Source organism: Alligator mississippiensis, chromosome 7 (genome assembly GCF_030867095.1).
Source record: "Alligator mississippiensis isolate rAllMis1 chromosome 7, rAllMis1, whole genome shotgun sequence".
NCBI classification, from domain to species: Eukaryota; Metazoa; Chordata; order Crocodylia; family Alligatoridae; genus Alligator; species Alligator mississippiensis.
In genome coordinates this window covers 17,431,684-17,451,257 of record NC_081830.1, presented here as the reverse complement: position 1 = coordinate 17,451,257, position 19,574 = coordinate 17,431,684, and the positions used below count along the sequence as shown (strand labels likewise).

General features: G+C 59.8%; 1 protein-coding gene across 1 annotated transcript; it reads right to left on the bottom strand.

Moving 5' to 3' along the window:
* Window positions 1–1,186: 1,186 nt before the first annotated feature.
* Window positions 1,187–17,522, bottom strand: SFRP1 (secreted frizzled related protein 1). The gene is made up of 3 exons (XM_019496448.2): window positions 16,973–17,522; window positions 12,836–12,913; window positions 1,187–5,303 (listed from the first exon to the last, which is right to left on the bottom strand). Exons 1-3 carry the CDS (start codon window positions 17,502–17,504, stop codon window positions 4,981–4,983), a joined length of 933 nt encoding a protein of 310 aa, XP_019351993.2. The 5' UTR covers window positions 17,505–17,522; the 3' UTR covers window positions 1,187–4,980.
* Between the last annotated feature and the right edge of the window lie 2,052 nt (window positions 17,523–19,574).

Here is a 19,574-nt window from a genome sequence, read left to right as displayed (position 1 = left end):
GCCCTCCACTGTCGGCAACTGGAAAGCTTGCTAATGCCGATCTGATATGCTAGAGCTCTAAAAATAAAAGAAAATAAAAGACCCCAGCTACACGCATGGAAAAACAGGCTGCCACGCAGGGAAGCTCAGAATATATTGAGAACCTAAGGTAAAGCTATGAATTCCTTGCCATCAGCAGATTAAACAAAAAGTAACTTGAGATTCTCACACGCACATTCAGCACATTCACATCTCTCTCACAGGACTGCTGTCAAGTTGGCTGGAGACAGTCAGGAAAAGAGAGCTGATTTTGCAAAACATTGCAAAATTGCAGAGCTGTTTTCGCTCCAGGAGCTCCAACCACACCTGCTCAGTCACCATTTCAACCCGCCCCCACCGCCCCAGTGTGTCTCCATGTGTCTGCATTCCCATGGTCTGTTATTTTTCTTTCATTGCAGATGTTAAAGCATTCCCTCAACCTGTGCTTCCTTTGCCCAACCCCATGTCTGGTGAGCAGTGGCTGTGCTGCGGTGTTGGGGCCGGGGAGCAGCAGAGAGATTGTTGGCACAGCTGGAAACAGCTGCTGCAGCTGCCAGACTTTGGACAAGGCAGGTTTAGGAAAAATCCATTCTGCAGCACAAATGCTGCTTTGGCCAGCTACAGCCTGGACAGGTCTCCTGGAGAGCGCCAGGGCCTTCCCCACGCCATCCCGTGCCCATTGCATTCAGGTACCTGGAAACTCCTTGGGGGTTTCTCTATTAACCTGACGGCACCGGCCAAGCTTGCTAAGCAGGCAGGGCCCCAGGATGCCACTGACACAGCTGTGCTGGCCACAGCTTAGCACGGGATGTGGCACAGAGGTGAAAGACATGTTCAGCAGGGAGAAAAAGCCTTGGAGAGGTGAGACAGGCCAAAGCAAGAAGCAGCAGCACGGCACAGCATGCAAGAGACTGAAAAACACATCCAGCCCGTATGCGTGGTGTGAGGGCTGTCGGGGATCTTCCCTTGGGCTTGGCCTTGCATTACCCCTGCAGCTGCAGACCCTCGTTTCAGGTGCAAGCAGCTGGCGGCCGCAATGGCATAGCGCACCCTCCAGCTGCAGGGACGCCCGGCACTGGGGATGGTGTGCAGCTTGTGCCAATATGCTGTTGCCCACCAGCATCTTTTGTCACCTCCCGCTGCAGGCAGCACTCGACAGGCACCAAAGCAGGGTTAGAAAACAACATCTCTTTATAAAAACACCAGGGGGGAATCACATTGGCATTGGTTAACTCAGCAATTTTAGTGAAGTGAATATTGATACATGGCTGGAGAAGCAGGAACAGTGCTGGAGGGAAGAACAGATACAGGTCTGGCTAGCAACACCCTTCAGAACAGCAACCCGGCCGGGAAATTGCAGACAAGGAGAAAACACTGGCATAAAGAAAGGATCGAAGCCCAGGAAACTTATTCAGTCTCCAGTGCTCTGCGCGTCTCCACGGGGAGGAGAAGCGGAGAGTGGCTGCAGGCGTCAGGCTCTACGGAGCCCTGGTCTGACAGCAGCAGATCTGCCACGGCTGTGATGCGGACTAGCGCAGTGCCTCTGTGGTACTTGCAGCCACGTGCACCCCCCCCGCCAGGGCTGTGTCACCTTTGCGTGGGGTGGGTGCCGCCCAGCTGCTGGGATGCAGCTGTTGCTAAAAGGCATTCCTGGTGATGTGCAGGGCAGACAGGCTTCCTGCTAAGAGAGCTCTGCTTTTCGGGCCTGCGAATCCTGATGGCCTGTTCTCTGAAGGCATCTTGACATGCAAGCCAAGTGCCCTTGCCTTGTCAGCGCAGGAGTCACGCAGAGGCGAGGGTGTGCCGTGAGCCAGCGGGGCAGAGGGGGAGCGCACCGAGTATTCGTGAGCTGTGCAAAGCGCGTTACAAACGCCAGACACTGGGAGCAAAACGATCGACCTGCTGCAGAGGGCTGCAGGTCTGCCCGCACTAGCTCCAATGTGCGCACTGCCTGTCTCGGAGGGGACAGGGAACGATTCGCCTGGCTTCTGGCTCCCATCAGACAGAGCCTCTGCAACGTTTCCTAGCAAACTTGTACCGTGACAGCCAGGGCAGCTGCAACCCTGTGACTCCTAGGAACTCCCTTAGTGGCTTGGTCTGGAAATGACAGACTTGGGTACGAGGCTGCTGTTCTCCAGGCAACAGTGAAAAGCTTAGGGTGGGCTTCACGTCATAGCTCATTTCCAGACCCTGGGGCTGCCCTGGCCTTCGCGCTGGGAGCCGCTCTGCTGTTTTCATTAAAGGCATAATTAAGTACAGAAAAAGAGCAGCCACCTTCAGTAACAAGGAAGCCTCATGCTTTTTCACAGGCTTTAGAAGGGCAGGATCTTTATGACTCCAATTGCACTAATACTTTACATTTTTCCCCTCCCAACATCTCCAAACCCCCTGCCTGCCACACTTTCCTACATGAACTCTCTAAGCAGTTACATTCAGCCAGAATGAAGTCTCCCTGAGCTGCCTGCAAAGGATGGGCTGGAACAGCAAACACGGGCTCTCAGGTTTTTAATCACAAGACATAAAGCAGAACCGGAGCGTCTGACTGATGCCCCGGCACAGCAGATCGCTAGATCCAGGCGCTCTCTAAACTGCTGACAGTTTGCCGAGCAATTTGGCAAGAGCAGAATTACTATCCAGGAACAGAGAAATGTCCAGAAAACCTTGCCTGAAATAGTATGTGCTAACCTGGAAGAAGGGTCTTTGCAGAGGGCAGAACAGGGGGTCAGAGAGCTGTCAGAGTAACTGCTAATATACAACAATATGATGCTTTCAGTCGGTCATTACAGTAAAGAATTGCTTTTCCACCACCTAGCTCCGAGAGCGATGCTGCCCCTAACCCGGATGCACCGTCCGGCTGACCGCAGAGCCCTGGCATGGTGTCAGTCCCTGGGACCCAGAATCAGATCATTCTTTAGTCCCAGAACAGCAAAAGGGGGCAAGTGCCCCTGCCACGAGAGCTCCCAGGTAATGAACATGCTGTACAAGAGAGAGGGAAATGCAAACAATGCGGTGTTTCCCGGGCACTGTCTTTCTAAACTTGCTCTGTTAAACAGAGTGTAGCAAATGGATTAACCCCGTTAACCCGCAAGATCAGACAGTCTGTTGCATGCAAGATACTGGTGAGCAAAGGGGTATCATCCCGCTCGGGGCCATAGCCTCACATGTCTCTGGACCCTGGTTCAAGAAGCACTCTCTGGAGATAAGCCTGTCATTCTGCGGGGCACAGCCTGCCTGCACAGGGCGACTGGGATTTTAAGCCTACGTGACCTGGATTTCTGTCTGGTTTCATGCTGCCCACTGGGGACAGCGGAGCTGGATGCAAATACCAGCTACTGCTCCACCCTGAGTAGAAGTCAGGGTGCAAAGTACTGTCCCTAGCATGAAGCAGTGCTGAGAGGAGCCCACTAGCTGCTCACCAGCCCCTAAAACTGCATCTCTTGCAAATTCCCATCTGCTCAGTGACTCTTCTCTGATGCAAAACCACCGCTCATCCCTGCGCTCTGCCAATGGCAAGCTTCCCCACAGCAACCTGACCAGCTTTGCCCAGCTCAGCTGCTTTGCAGGCAGCTGGAGCGAAGCCCACTGCATCTGCTGCCGTCTGGCCACAGTCAATGCCAGGCCAGGGTTCCTCTAGCTCCGGGTGGCTGTTTCATGCCAGCTTCCCCTGCCTCCTCAGCTACCCGCGGCGCTCGAGTGCATGGGGTCCAACAGCAACTCCTACCGAAGCACGTGGCCTGGAACAGTTCGTTTTGCATCAGGGAAAAGACAGCCAGTTTCAGGAACCCCGCAGGGACTCTCCACAGTGTGCCTGTCTTAACTGCATCGCTCTGTTACAATTAACACAGGCATTTCCCCAGGTGGCCTGCAGGAAAAGCAGCTGTAAAACCCACAGGGGAAAAGGGTGGGGGGAAATCAGCAGCCCTCTGAGCTAAGAAAGGAATCAATGCACCAGATGACTAGAGTAAGTGTAGACCTCGAAGCCGGGGAATTGCAAGTGCATGTCAGGCTGATTCAATAGGATGATCTAGGCTAAAATAGGAATGACTGATGTGGGACGGAGTTAGTACAGACTTAAGGGAGGGCAATACAATTCATGCCAGGCATTACGGTGTTCTGGGAAACAGATCCTGTCCAACTAAGGTGACATACGTGTGTGAGGGTGCTGGCTTGCTTGGTAGAGGTGATCGCTCTGATGCCTTCTGCGAGGCTTTGATACCCAGACAACTCTGGCTAATGGACAGGGCTCAAAAGTACCTGCAAACAGGGCATCAGCAAGAAGTGGACCTGCAGCAGGGCCAGCGGGAGCTGTTCCTGGTTCTAGGCCATTTAGGACTTTCCCTGTGCCCACGCAGGGCTCCCCCCGCCCAGCAGATGGACAGACGAGCTCCAAAGGCTGGAGGTGGAGCTGCACAAGTGTCAAACGGAAACAAGGTGCGGCTTTCTGAGCGAGGAAAATGAAGTATCGGACAATTTATCCAGAGCCGTGGCAGATTCTCCATCGCTGGAGATCCTTACAGTGAGACTGGATGTTTTCCTAACAGCTACGGTCTAGCTCAGACAGGAGGGAATTCAGGGCAGCCCCCTGGCCTGTGTGGTACGAGACGTCAGACTGGCTGGTCTCACTGGTCCCTTCTGGTCTATCCTTCTAGTTTCACCTCCCCCCTTTTCCTTGCCCTGCCAGGCTCCACGTCTGAACAGGCTTGCATCTCACAACAGCAACAGGGGCCATCCCACACCGCAGGTGTCAACAGGGGGTGACTGTGCCGTGCGGGGGTGTCACACTGTCGATGCCCGTGTCCAGGGGGGTATGGACGCTGGGGCAGACCTTGAAAGGAAGCTCTAACAAAGACAAAGAAACAAAACAGGGATGGGGACAACATCCACTACTAGAGGGGGGATGTGTGAGCCCCGGGCCGGGGCTGTGCAAGGTCCACACCAGCAGGAGTCCCTCTGGCTGCCGCCTCATTTGAAGACTGACGGGAACGTGGGACAATCTGGGCTTTTCATCTTCTTCATGAACTGCTTGAACTCCTTGTTCTTCTTATCCCACTTGTAAATGGCCGTCAGCAGGTACTGGCTCTTCACCTGCCGGCCCATGATCAGGAAGTAGTGGTTCAGGTTGTCCAGCTGGTGGCATGGGCACCCGGCCCCGTTCTTTAGGTACAGGACGAGCTTCTTCAGGTTCTTTTTCCTGATGGGGCCCATTTTCAACGCCTTCCTCTTCTTCGGGATAATCTTCCTATCCCCGTTCTCCCTTTTCACCTCCTTTATTGTCATCTTCAGAGCTGGAAAACAACAGAGAAGGACACACCTCCTGAACAAGGCTGACTCAATCAAACCAACCCTGTGTGGGGACGGGGGGGCATGCACCTTACAGACTAAAGAAACCGGAAATATGGATAGCGCAGGCTGGCCTGAATGCGAGCTCGCTTCATCAGGCTAACCTGGGTGAGCACTGCCTCTGCCTCCTGTCCCTTACCTTATACGTGGAGGGAAGTGCTTTGGGATGGATCCTGTTTGGCCAGCAGCCTGGGCCCCCCAGGGGCTAGGCATTACAAGTCAGAAATAATGACCAACAGCCCATTGCGGAGAGGCTGCGGTGAGCCACTGTGTAGGCCTGAAGCCAAAAGCCCCAGAGCCACAAACCGCAGGGCTCCCCCGCAGAGCTCTGTGACCCTGAGCATCCTGCCACGCCAGCGAGCGGGCCTGGGTCCCCTGCTACAGGCCAAAGGACTGGCCAGGCCTCTTAGAGCAGCCCAGTCCCTCAACCCATGCTGGGTGCTTTTGATTTGAAAGAGGGACTTGTTTAGCCAGCACTGCGCGCTCTCTGCTGGCAAACTGTTAGCTGAATAAACACCGCTATTCCCTGTTCCACCGGCACCAAGCGAGATGCCTGCACAGGCCACTTAAAAGGTCAACTTCACCTCTCCAGCATATTCCTTTAGCTGCCCCTGGCCCCCGGGTGCCTGCGAACCAGCTCCCAAGTGCTGCAAGTTTCTGCGCTGGAGCAGCAAAGCCCCCTTGGAAACAAGCGTGTCTAATGGGGAAGGAGCCCTGCACGGCACTAACAAAGGTGCACGGCGCAGGCAGCCGGCTCGCACCTTCCCCTCGGAGAAGGAGAGCTAATCTGATCCAACTTCAATAGAAACTGTTCCCCTCTCCGGGCTCCACGCTTTCCCGAGCAAATCGCAACCTGAGTCAAAACGAATGCTCCTTGCCACGGCCAAGGAGAGGAATGCAGTGTGCATGGGAACAGCCAGGGAAATGTGTTGTGCATTAACACAGCGCTCCGGTGCCATCTGGCTCCGCCGCCTCCTTGGGGGAAGCACACGTGGCCAAGAATGACTAACATCTTTCCATCATCTGGGGGTTTACGGCAGGGTCGCCGAAAAGCATGCTTGGGGAGGGGGTTCCCTCCCGCTTTGTGCCCGAAAGGTCTCGCTGGTGGCAGCAGCAGTGGCAGCCACGCGAAGGCTCGTGGTGCTAGCAGGGAGGGGGCCCCTACTGTGGCTTTCTGTGGGAGGCTGCTCAGCTGGGTCCTGCTGCCAGGGCGCAGTACATGTGGAGTCCTGGACGGCAGCTCCATGCACCGTTCCAGACACACAGGGTGGAAGGAGATGGTGATGACAACCCTGAAAAGGCAGCAGGATCCGTCTATTACCCCCATGCTCCCAGCCACTGCATTGGCAGCAGTGGTGATGGGATTTATCTGCTCGTGTGCCAGAAGCGTCCACCATGCCTGCCAGCCCCGCTGCATTATGCGGTTGCCAAGCAGAAAAGGAGGAGCGCGCTAGAAACCGGAGAGGAACTTTCTTCCTACTTTGTTTTCTGAAATCAGGATGCGCAAGGGGCTAAAGGGCTCAGCTGAGGTCGGTTTTCAACAGGTCCAGAAAGCAAAGGAACGGCTGAGCCCCAAGGCACGGGTCAGGCTGTAGCTTCCCTTGTGCTGCCCCCAGCTTCTGTAAGGTCCATGTAGCTATGCTGCAGGGCTGGGGAAGCTGCTTCACACCAAAGACAATGAATGGGGACAAACCTTTCTGGCAATGGCCCATGCACAACAAGGCAGCTCAGCACAACAATGACAAACTTTCTGGAAGTAACTCGCAGGCAGAGAACTCCCCCACGCGCATGCCGTCACGGGCTGGCCGCTCTCTCCCCCGCAGCAGATTGTTCCCAAACCCGAGGAATGCAATGGCACCAGGAAGACCTCGTTACCCATGCACGGGCTTGTTGCCGTCACCTGCTCAGATAAAGCACAGAGCCGGGCTCTGCCGCTGGCAGCAAGGACGCCTGGCTGATCAGCCACTGCCACCGCGACATCTGAGACCCGCAGCCTTGCTCCCTACGCCGGGCTGCAGACTGGGCAGACGTGCCGAGGGAGCAGCTTTCCTCAGCCCCGCCATCGGGGCAAAGCCTCTGGGGTCTGTGCACAGAACGCCAGCTCCAGCGACAGCTGCCCTCGTGAGACCTGTGCCATGGAGCCCCCCCAGAGCACATACCCACGCCGGCCCCGGCAAACACCTTCACCCCAGCCTGGCCCAGGAGGGGAGGAGCAGGATCTAAATCAAGGCAGTTATCAGGACTGAGCGAGGCTTGGCTCCGGGCTCCGGGTGAGCTGCCAAAACAAACAGTTTCCTTCCCGTGGACCCCAGTGCTGTGGCTCCCCCACCACTAGACCAAATCCATCTCGGGCTGAGGGGGAGGTGGAGACGGCGGAGCTGGAATGGACGCCAGGGCCCCAGGAAGCACTCGCCAGAAATCAAGGCTGCAGTCTCCTGCAGGCTGGAAGCACCAAAGCCCAGGGCAGTCTGTAGCTCAGCCAGCCCTGGACCCACCGCGGTCCCTTGGCTCCCACGCCGACGGCCCAGGGGGCTGCTCCCACGTGCTCCAAACCTGAGCAGGCCACATGGACCCATAGGACAAGGGCCACCCCCAGGAAAATGCAGGCTCTCACCCTGGCAAGCTTCACCACCCAGACTGGTGGCCCCAGAGCTCTGACCCTAGTTATCCCTCCTGCCTTGGCCTCTTGGCCGTCCTCTGGCTCCTTTGAAACATGTGGTGCATGCTTGAGGGACATGCCACCACTGCTGAGGCTGGGTGGTGATGCCGCCATGAAGTGGGTTTCCAGGGCCAGACTGTCCCTCTGCTGAGACAATGTGCAGCCCCCATGGACTGAAGCCAGGAACTCGTCCTTGACTGCTGAGGGCCCATATCAGATCGTAGCAGGGCTCCACTGTTGCTGACGCGGGGAGAGCAGTGAGCGCAGAAGACATCAACATGTTTGCTCCAATTTCCGCTCGCATGAAACAGGAGATAGGGAAATGTTTGCTCACTCAGGGTGAATCGGGTCTTGGCAGCTGCGGCTGCAGGAAGAGCAGGGGCCCCACGAGTTGGTTGGGGTCCAGTGAGCCAGGGGTTGCTCAGTGCTGGCCACGGTTCTTATCGATAAGGGCTGCAGGCTCAGGCTGTCAAAGGAGAAAGCCTGGCCTCCCTCTGGCTGCTGCTTCCCCTAGGCCAGAGACTCTGGGTCGCTGGGATGGGGCTCTGCCGCAGGGATCGACGGCATGAGAGAGATGGACGTGGTCCTAGCTCTGCTGGAAGCAGCCATTCCATGGGTGCAAGGGGCTTGGGCTGGAGCAAACCTGCCCGAGACACGGTCTCTGAGCTGGAGCATCAGCTCACGCCAGATTTTGGGGCAGCAGGGCACGTGCTGCTGCCCTCATACCCTCCAGCACTGCCCACCTCAGCAGCCCCTGCCTTCCAAGTGGCACAGGGAGCCCTCCTGCTGTGAGGCAGCTGCCCAGAGCACCTCGGCAGGGCCCCACTCCAGCCCCCTGGGTTGCAAGGGGCGGGGGCGGAGAGACAGAGGGAGCAGAAAAATGCTGCTGCTCCAGCCTCGAAAATCTCTTGGAACGAGGAAACCTGCCAGAAGACACATTAGGCTGTAAGAGAAGAAGGCTGCAGGCAAGGGGCTGTCAGTCAAGGGGAAAAATAAATAGCGTGTATTGATCTGATGCCTGTTTCCACTGCAACAAGAGCCCCCCACCCCGCATGCCCTGCACAAAGGGCAGGAAGGGTAAATAAAATCACTCAGAGCAGCCTCAGGCCCAGCCTGGCCCAAGGTGAGAGAGGAACCCGGGCTGCGTGGCAGGGAGGGGGCACAGAGGGGACCCCACCTCTCAGACCCCTGGGTCCCTGTTGCATGGGAGTTGTGCAGGGGCTGCAGAGAGCCTGGGGGTCTGGCAGCCCCGTCCAGCCCCGACCACAGGGCACTCTGCAGAAGGGGCAGGCGCCCTCCAGCACTGGCCAGGCTCCAGCCACAGGCCTGGCACTGGTACCAGAGCCCTGCCAGCCCCATTCGTGCTGTGGCCCCATGCAGACATCCCTGCATGGGTCACTTTGAACCTCACTGCTGCAGTGCAAAGGAACAGCAGCACCCGGCTCCCACGGACGGGAGGCTGCAAGGGCTCCTTCACTCTCTGCATCAGCCACAGTCAGAGCTGCTTCTTCCTGTGGACACGGGGCACCCTTCCTGCTTTGTGCAGTGCCAGCCAGCCCAGTTATTCAGGGGCTGGGGCCAAGGGAGATTTCCCTAGTTTTTGGAGCAGGCCCTTAGTGAGCTCAGGGGCCATGGGGCTATGCCTTCCTGCCCTGGGTTGCACCAGCCTACACGCATTCAGAGCCCTTTGTGGTCTCTCCTCTCATTGCCTCAACAACGTGCAGGCGTGGGCTATGACCTCATCTCCGTAGGCTGTGACCTTGTCTGCGTATGCAAACTCAGTAAGGACTGGCTGCAGCAACTCTCACAGGAAAATCCCCTGAGGGTCCTGCTGCCAGGCTAACCTGCTGTGCACACCAGGGGTCTTCCTACATGCCCAGTGCACCCTGGATCCTGTCCCAGGGCACATGTGGCACATGGCACTCTTCCCTCCCTGTCCTAGCAGCATCGCATTACTGCATGCCGCCAACAGCTGTGCCCACCCTCCCCAGCTACAACTGCACCACAGCCACCCAAACTCCCGCCGCAACTCTGCAAAGCATCCCCACGTCATAAGCACCAGAGGCAGTGTGATCATGAGAAGCGGTGGGGCGAGATGCTGGCGAGAACAGAGTGGGGCGAGAGACCTGCTGACAGCCGCCCTGCTAGCGCACTGGAGTTGCAGCCTGTTGCGTGCACCAGGACTGGCAGGGGCCAGCAACATGCCAACTGCCCAGGCTGTTCCCTGGTGGGAGCTCAGGAGAAGCCCTCGTCTGAGCAGCTCAGTGACTGTTGCGATGCCCAACAGCTATCCTCTGTGGCCAATTGCCCTCCAGCGCTGCTTGCAGACTAAACACCCACCCCAGTGTGCTCGTGGCCTCAGAGGAGCCTTCCAAGAGCAGACGCCTTCCTAGCGGGTGCCCCCCGGCCGGCTAGGACAGATTCCCTGTGAGGGGCTGGCATTGCACCGATGCTTCTCCTCCTGCTTGCGCCCCTTTGAGCCCCGCAGGTAAGAGATGAGGTAGGCAGGAGTCTCTGGGGAGAAGTGGGGCAGTGGGACCACATGCTTTGGCTCTCCAGGACTGGGTTGTGCCCCGATTGTTTGCCCTGTGAATGGGATGGTTTCTAGAGATGATACCGTGTCCGCACAGCTTATGTGCCTTCAGCTGTCTGTGCTGCAATACAGAGCTGGCTTAAACCCCCACTGCATTTCCACCTCCCCCAGCCTGGCCGTGGCCTACAGGTTTTCCTACAAGTGGCCTACATCTTCTGGCAAGGTCTCCCACTGACGGCACGACAGCACAGCCCCCAGTACGCCTCCCCCAGCTCCATGGGGGCCCGCTTGTCCCTGCGGCACAAGAAGGCATCCCACTGCATCTGGCCTGCAGGGCACTCCGCATGCCCCTGCCAGGCCCCATCCCCTCCCCCCCCCGAGGCAAGGAGCCCCACAAGAAGGGGGCTGTAGCTGGGCGCTGCATGCAGCAGACTCCTGAGCATGCATGTCCAGAGCTAGGCAGGTCCCCGGTCTCCACCTTCCTTCTGGATGCCGTGGCTGCTCCAGGACCCGGCGGGCAGCCCACGCGTTCCTGGGAGGCTGCTGCCCAGCTGTTCCTGTTGATGTTTTCCTGTCCTGGAACCAACTGGCCTCCAGCCTGGCAGGTCTGGCCAAGCCAGGCAGCAGGCAGGGAGGCAGACAGCTGGCAGGGCAGGTGGGGGAATGGCCGCGCGCAGGGGAATGCGCACCTTGCTCAGCCTGCCTTTTACAACCTGCCAGGAAAGCTGCACAGGCTGGTGATGATGTTGGAGCCGCTGGGCGCTGCATTCAATTTGGACAGCCTGAGATTTTTCCCTCTAGGTTTGCCGAAGCCCTGTCTACCTCTGACTGCGCTGGTAAGCCAGCCCGCATTCGGCACAGTTCCATCCAGAGCTTCAGGGTCACTGCTTCAAGCAGCTCCCCGGTCCCACCTCAGGCATCTGCACTTGGACCTGCCGAGGGACAATGCCTCAAAGACACCCTCAAGGCCCCTGCGCTCCCAGCCCTTGACCCTGGGCTGCTACTTGCTCAAGTGGCTGGGGGAGAAAGGCAGAGTGGCCCTCTGAGCCTAGCGATGGCCTCAGCAAGGCCACATAGTGCCAATGTACTCTTGGGCAGAGGGATGCTGACCAACAGCGTCCTCTCGGTACCTAACAAGGTCCTTGGAGGCCCGGCCATTTCCTCGCTCATCACAGACCAGGATCGTGCCCGCCTCTTCTCCCCCTTGCTGCGGTGTGTGATGCCCAGCCCATCAGATAACATTCCTGGCTGAACAGTCCTGCCTTTGGGTGTGGGGCAGAGACTGGGGCACCCTAGGCTCTTGCCAACACGCTGCCTGCCCCTGGCCATGTGAGCAGGGCTTCAGGCTGTGCAGCCCTGCCCACGGGGTCTTCCCTGGGGAAACTGAGGCAGCTGAATTCAACCCCCTCCTCCTGCCTGCCTGCCTGCCCAGACAGGGCAACTGCTCCAGAAGCCAGCCCCAGCTGGGGTTGCAGCCCTCTGGGAGCACCCGGGCTGCGTTCAGCAACCAGCAGCAGCGAACACTGCACCAGGAGCCTCGGCTGGGCACAGCCGCAGCAGGTGCTGGGATCCAGAGCTCAGGTACCCTGCCCCGGGATGGAGCCACCTTGGACAGGCGGCTGTGCCCGAGTCACTGGGACCACCAGGATCCGCTGTCGTCCTGCTCTCCCCCACTGACCTCTGGCAGCACAACAGTGACATCTAGAGGCACACATGTTCAGAGAGGCACACGTGTTCAGAGGCACACCACCGACCCAGCTGCGTGGGGCAACACCCACTGGGGACAGGCCCTGGTACCTGCCTACTGCCTGCCCCAGGGGCTGGGGCTGGGGCCACCCCCACCCCCTGCCACTGCACTGTCCCTTGTGCATGTCAATTGAGCTGTTCTGCTCTAGCAGCACCAAGCACCTGGTGCGGGTCTGGCCCCTATGCCCCCAACCAAGAGCAGACGCAACCCAGTGTGGTGCCATGCTGATCCAGAGCCAGCCATGCTCTGGGACCAGGGCCGAGGGCACGGGCCCTGTGGAGCAGAAACACCTCTGCTTGTAGGGCATGAGATGGAAGTGAAAGGCAGAGACCAGACCGTCCCACCAGCCTTGCAGACCATGCTCAAGGGGCCTGGGGCAGGAAGCTGCTACCCACCCCTGATAACTGCACTCAGCCTCCCAAGTGCAGACAGGACAGAGCTGAGACATGGGCAAGGGGAGGAAGGCACCTGGGATCTGGGGGGCACCAGGGCCGATGATGCCTTCTCCTTCATGCAGATGTCATGCACGGCCTCTTACCGAATTCACTGGCGCAGAGGTGCTCTATGATGGCCTCCGACTTCATCTCATTGTCGCAGGGGGGGCACACGCCTGAGCCTACAGAGAGGAAGAGAGGACATCAGTGCTGGATGCTCATTGCTGTATGCAGACCCCTCCTGCTGCCCTCCAGCGAGGCACTCACCACCCACCCCGTGGGCTCCCATGAGAGGCAGGCGGGGGGTCTGGGGCACGTTCCTCCACTGCAGCATGAGCATGGAGGTCTGCATGTCCCACAGGCTTTGGCCCTGGAAGGCTTTGCCCCGTGAGGCTTTGCTCCCTGGCATCCAGGGAGGGATGGGGATGTGCTAGGAGCAAATTGGGTGCCATGACTTGCGCCTGTGTTGCTCAAGGGCAGAGATAAAGCCCTTACCTGGGCATACACCCAGAATCTCTGAGTGCGGGGCCCTTACCTCTGTCCTTGAGCAAGACAGGCGCAAGTCATGGCACCTGATTTCCTCCTAGCTCATCCCTCCCTGGATGCCTGTCTCTGCAATCCAGCTGCTACCCCAGAGCCCCTGAGCCCAGGTTGCTGCAGGGCAGGCAGAAGGCACAAGCCCTCGGGTGCTGCCTGCCCCAGGGTCACGCTGGCAGCAGCGGCAGCTTGTACGCACGCAGGATCACCCGCTTGGCCCCCAGCCCTGTCAGAAGCCTTGAGGCCTGCCTGGGACCAGGGCACAACAGGTCAGCGCTGGCAGGCAGCAGCGATTCTGGGGCCAGACGCTCAGCTGAGGTGACCTGGCCACTGCGCGGTCTGGCGTGCAGCCCACCAGACTTCCCAGCCAGGGAGGAAGCAGTGTCCTGGCACAGGAGGGTCTCTTTCGGGCTCAGCATGGGCACGAGCAGTCTTTGCCACCATGACGCCCTGCGCTGCCACGCATGCTGCATGCAACAGGGACCTCCCCCACATATGGGTACCCCAAGGCTGATCCCCAGCACTGAGTTGGCCTGAGGGAGGCACCTGCTGGACATGAGTCTTTTTCCTGCTATTGTCACCTGCATCCTGTCTGCCATGGGGCACAGCACTTCCCCCCCAACCTCTGCTGCAGAGCTGAGGTGCTCTTTAGCCCTGAAAAAGCCAACACTGCTATATGTACTCCTGCTATGTCTTACTGTGCTGCAATCCCCTTGGCCCCTGTGTAGTGAGAGCAAGGACATGGGCATTTGTGACATGCATGCCCTCATCAAGACCTGGCCCCTTTGTGCACACAGTGGGAGAGCAGAAGGGAAACTGAGGCACGGGGGTGGGGTGGAGGAGCGGGGAGATCAGTGGCAGAACCCAGGTCACATCCCACCCGTGCCTGCACAGGGGCCGAGCTCCTGCCCAGGCAGCACTCCTGCCTGCCACTGCCCTGCCAGGCTTCCAGCCCACGTGGCGCTGGAGCAGGCTCGCAGGCGGGCAGAAGAAGGAATGTGTAATGCTATATTAATCTGCGAGTCCCTTGGTGCATCCTGGGGGCCTGTGGCCTGTGCTGGAGCAGAAAGGAATTCGGCAGGTCAGCGCGCGGAGCGAATTCCTCGGCAGAGGTGTTAATGGGGAAGGAGCTGGCAGCCTCGCTTTTATTAAGACCTGGGAAGGAGGGAGTGAGGGAGGGGGCAGCACTGGGCCCTGGCCTGGTTTAAGCCCACAGGAAGCCAGCCCAGCCCAGCCCCAGCCCCAGCCCCAGCCCGAGTATGCAAGGGGCTCTGGGTTAGGTCAGGTTCACACAGGCTGAGCGGGCTGGGGAGAGGGCATGGAGCCTGCAGGCCTGTCAGCTCAGCCGCAGAGAGGCCAGGGGTACATCTGTGAAAAGACCCTGCAGCAGAGCGGGGGTGGAGGGTGCAAAGCCTGGGGGGCAGCCTGCCTGCCCTGGACACTGCTGAGAAGCAGCATGGGCCATCCATCCTCTGGGTCCCTGAGGTCCTCATCCTCCAGTGCAAGCCCAGCCCTTCCCTGCACGCACGCTGCCAGGACCTCCGAGCTGCTTCAGACTACGCGTGGTATATCAACATGGGCATTCGCACTTCTGGTGGCTGCTGCTTCTTGCAAACGAGGCACCTCCAACAGCATGTCCAGCACACAGAGGTGACGCCTCCCTCTGTTTACCATGCTGAGGAGACCCTAGCCAGCATCAAATTGCATTGTATCACAGTTGCTGCAAGATCCCAGAGTCCCACTGCAGCCAATGCACCTGGAGTCAGCAGACTGCCCACGCCTGATGTGACCTGGCCCTGGCACTCTACAAAGTGCCTGCCCAGGGTCCTAGCTGCAAACTTCACAGGGTCTTCCCCACCCCTGTGCCTCCTGGGCACCCATGTGGCCAGCTCTGCTGCATGGTAGGACTGCTGGCAGCATGGACTGCAGGACTGCCTCAATTTCACACCAGCTGGGCACCCCCAGCACCAGCCTCCCCATGAGCTCACATTTCTACAAGACGAGTGGCCCCTCGCTTGCAAAGGAAAACACCACAACTGCCTTTGTCCCCAGGGCCATGCTCCCCTCAGGCAGGCACCAGCTTCTGGTGCAGCTGTGGCCATCCTAGCACAGCTCATGGAGCTCCAGGTTTGAATCGGGGCTCCAAAGAGGCCGCCAGACATGCCCCAAGGCTGCTGCGACAGCCTGAGCCTCCGGGGCTCGAAGGACAAGCCTTTCCCACAGCCCGAGTCAAATTTGCCAATGCTGGAGGCCTGAGCTGGCTCCACTGTGGTGACACAGCAGCCCCCGTGGGGGAAGCAGGGCTCCCCTCTCCCCAGGTGCTGCTGCAGGAGGGTGCTGGGCTCGGGGCCCCGAAGTGCAAGGTGGGTGTTTATGGAATGGTGGTGCAGGAGCTCCCTGCACTCCAGGGCACAGGACACTTGTTCTGCCTGAGTCCCTGCAGTGCGGGTACGAACCCTGCAATGCCCTGCACTGGCCAGCTGGTTGGGACCCATGCGGGGGATAGCTTCCTGTGTGGATATGCCAGTGCACCCCTCCGCCCCCCACACCAGGGTCACACCACTTGTCCCACACCCACTTCTCCAGACCCCTGCACACTGACCATGCCCCTGCCTCCTGCAGACACACTGTGGATGTCAGTCCTCGCTCCCAGACCCTCAAGAGGAGCCGGGACACGGTGACAGGAGGATTCTGCACTGCACAATTTCTGCTGGGAAAAGTAGCGAAGCTTTATCCAGCCCTGGAGAGGAGAAAGCCAGGCGGGCCGGGGCCAGGGCCAGGGAGAGGGCAGGGGCCAGGGCCAGGGCTGGGGCTCCCAGCCCAGCGTAGAACATAAAGCGCTTTGTTTGCTAAAGGTAATTGGGCTTGAGCACTCCTGCAAACGCAGCTTTCTCTCCCCACAAGCCCTGCATGCACAGGATAAAAGGCACTGGGACCACTTAGCCCCATGCCGTCCCCAGGCTGCAGAGCAGCCGTATGCCTGCGCCATCGGCAAAATCTAGCCTGCCTGTCCCCTCCAAAGGACAGGAGGGGGAGAGCGGCATCCCCGTCCCAGCCCTTTGTCTCCTCTCCTTCGCCCCCCTTGGCTGCCAGCTCCAAAGCCGTCCCAGGGACGGCATGGCTCAGCGCTGCGCGTCTGCTTAGAAAAAGTTTTAGGTAAAGAGCTAAGTGTCAGCACAACTCCTGCCGTGCAGTGCGTGGCGGCATGTCCAGTGCAGCCCGACGAGCGGCTTTGCTTGCACCTCGCCCAGCCGACCTGGCCGGGAGCCTCTCTGCCTTTGAGAAACCTGCCTGCTCAAAGCCATTGCCCCTCTCTCCAGACAACAGCAGTGCATCCAGCTTTGCAGCCCAGACCTCGGCAGCCCCTGGCATGGTTTTTCCGTGCCAAAACAAGCCCTGCAGGCCCCCTTGGAAAGCGTGCGCCTGGCTGGTTGCTCCCTTTCCCCATCTCCCCAGGCAGGCAGGCACAAAGGATATTGCTGCCCTGCTCCGGCGGTGACATTGTTTTATGGATCTGTGAAGAGAGACACCGCCTGCCCCCTGCACCACCGCCAGCACACAGAGGGAGACAGGTCTGGGTACTGGAGCGCCCCGTGCTCAAGAAGCACAGCCGTACCGGGAGCAAGGAGCGTGCCCGCGGGCTGGTCCCGGGAGCGCCAGCCCCTCGGGCATGGCAGGGCAGCGGGGCCGGAGCAGGGGCTCACCTTTGGGCCTGGCCACCTCGGTGGCGTTGGGGGTGGTCATGGCGATGCAGACGTCGTCCTGGGGGAACTGGTCACACTTGAGCATGTCAGGCCAGTAGAAGCCGAAGAACTGCATGACAGGCTCGCAGGCGTCGCGCACGGCCTCGCAGAGCCAGCGGCAGGGGTAGACGGGCCGGTCCAGGCAGACGGGCGCGAAGAGGGCGCAGAGGAAGACCTGGGTGCCCATGTGGCAGTTCTTGTTGAGCAGCGGCACCCAGCTGCTGGCCTGGTGCTTGACCTCGGCCATGGTCTCGTGGTCCAGCAGGTTGGGCAGCACCATCTTGTCGTAGCCCACGCTGTGGCAGAGGCGCAGGTCGGCGGGGATGGGCACGCACTGGTGCGGCTTGGGGTAGAAGCGCCCGCTCTGGTAGGCGCCCAGGTCGGACTGGTAGCTCACGTAGTCGTACTCGCTGCCCCCCGCCGGGGCCGGCGCCAGCACCGCCGCCAGCACCGCCACCAGCGCCAGCGCCAGCGCCGCGCGCCCGCCGCCCATGCTGCCGCCGGGCCGGGGCCGGGGCCGGGGATGGGGCTGGGCCGGGGCCGGGGCCGGCTCTGGCCGCGCCGCGCCGGGGACAGCGCTTGTGAGCGCGGCGCAGCCAATCAGCTCCGCGCGGCCCGCCTCGCCCCGCCCCCCGCCCGCCCCCGCCACCTGCTCCCCGCCCGCCACCTCCACCTGCCCCCGCCGCCCCTGCCGCCCGCCTGGCCTCCGGGCAGAAGCCGCAGCTTCCGAGCCAGCGGGGCTGGGGCACGCCACTCAGGTGCAGTGTCCCAGGCCGGGGTGGGTCGAGGGCAGCCGGAGCTGAAGGCAGGGTGCATCCCTGCCTCTGCCGCCGCCTCCTCTCCTGTGTCGTGGGGCACCGCAGCACCGGCTGCCCCCCACCCCCGCGCAGGTCCGGCCACTCCCCGTCCTCTCCTCGGGAGAGCTGCAGGAGCCCAGAGCTGGGATGTACGGCTCTGCCCGACCCTTTTTCCCTCGCTCTGTGCATTGCTGCGGTGCTGCCTGGCACCCCACGGCACTGGGTGTCATTATTTTTACTACGTGCTATGTTTACCGTGCGTTATTTTTTACAGCCCAGCCCCAAGGAAGCCGGGGGTATGAGCTGTGGGTTGCCAAGGGGCTCTGCAATGACCCGTGGCTGGTGTGTAGGGTGGCAACAAGGACTCCCAGTAGGTCCCGGTGGAGCCGGGCACATGGTGTACCTCTGCCTCCCCTCGTGAAGAATGGCTCCTTTACCAAGAGGCCTACGGAGACTCGGCAAAACTCTGCCAAGCTGGGGGTGCTGGGGGCACCTGTCTGATCCCTGGGTGCATTTTCACCCTGTTTCTGTGCCAGGAGCATATGCCTCATGCGTTCCCAGGAGGTGATAGTGGGACTCTGCCGGGTGCCAGCCCTAGGAGCACGGTGCTGCCCTGAGCAGGCCGTCCCCTCGCAGGCACACAAAGCTCCTGTTGCTGAAACAGCTTGTGCTGTGTAATGCAGGAACTACACCTCATTGAGAGGCAAATCCAGAGCTCGGCAGCCTGGGAGCGTGAAAAAGCCACTGTCACCTGAGGCCTCACAGAAGAGAGGAGCCAGTTAGCACCACTAATGAATTGGAGAATTCAGCTGTAAACGAGAGAGAGCTTTGCCGGGAGGGAAGGGGTCTGAATGAAAGAGGCACTTGGATGCAGCAGGCCTCGACATGGCAAGTGGCAGCAAAGCTCTGAACCGGTCCTGGTGCAGAGGGGACCTGATGTCCTGAAACCTGCAGGATGCGCAGGTCCAACTGGAAGCCACAGAAGCGTGGCATGCTGACCACTGCCCCGCGTTACAGCGCTGCCCGGTTGGGCTGGGCTGGGCTGGGCTCCCAAGGGAAGGAAGCACAGAGCCAGTGAAATGCTCTCAGGCTTCATCCAGGAGCTAGCTTGAATGCACTTCCCCTCCCAAACCTGCGATGAGTGTCTGGTGGGACCCTGCTCTACTGGGAGCTCTCTGGGAAGCTCTAATGGGTACTCCAAGTGCATGTCCTTGCAATGCAATCCCAGAGCCTGCCTGGGCCAGCATGTCCTTGCACTTGCACCCTCGGGTGCGAGCACCTGCCCTTGCAGGCACCCAGGAGGGCTGTTCCAGGCCCACTGGCTCCTTGCCGGTCTCTGGCTGACTTGGAGAGCCTGTCCTATGGATGGGGGCAGATGGGAATAATGGAAAGCCCACAGATCAGTGAGAGAAGGGCAGCCCAGGGGGATCTGTGCCTCTGCTGTGATGTATCACGCAACCAGCAGTCATTCCTGTTTCCTGTGGTCCTGCCACTCTGTTGCCACCCGGGGTTTCATGGGGAAGGTGAGTATGTGCTTGCCTGGGCGCACGGGACTGGCAGGAACTTCCCTGATGTAGCTGGGCGAGGTGGACCCTGATTGCTACCCACGCACAGCTCCCCCAGCTTGATGCTGCCAGCTGCCAGGTGGACTTTTTTTAGCTAACTAGAGCTGGGCTGTGAGTGCAGGCAGCTCATTTCCCTGAGGGCAAGGGCAGTCTCGAATGGCTCGGTGCATCAGTGTACTTGGTCTCCACATGGGTGTCAGC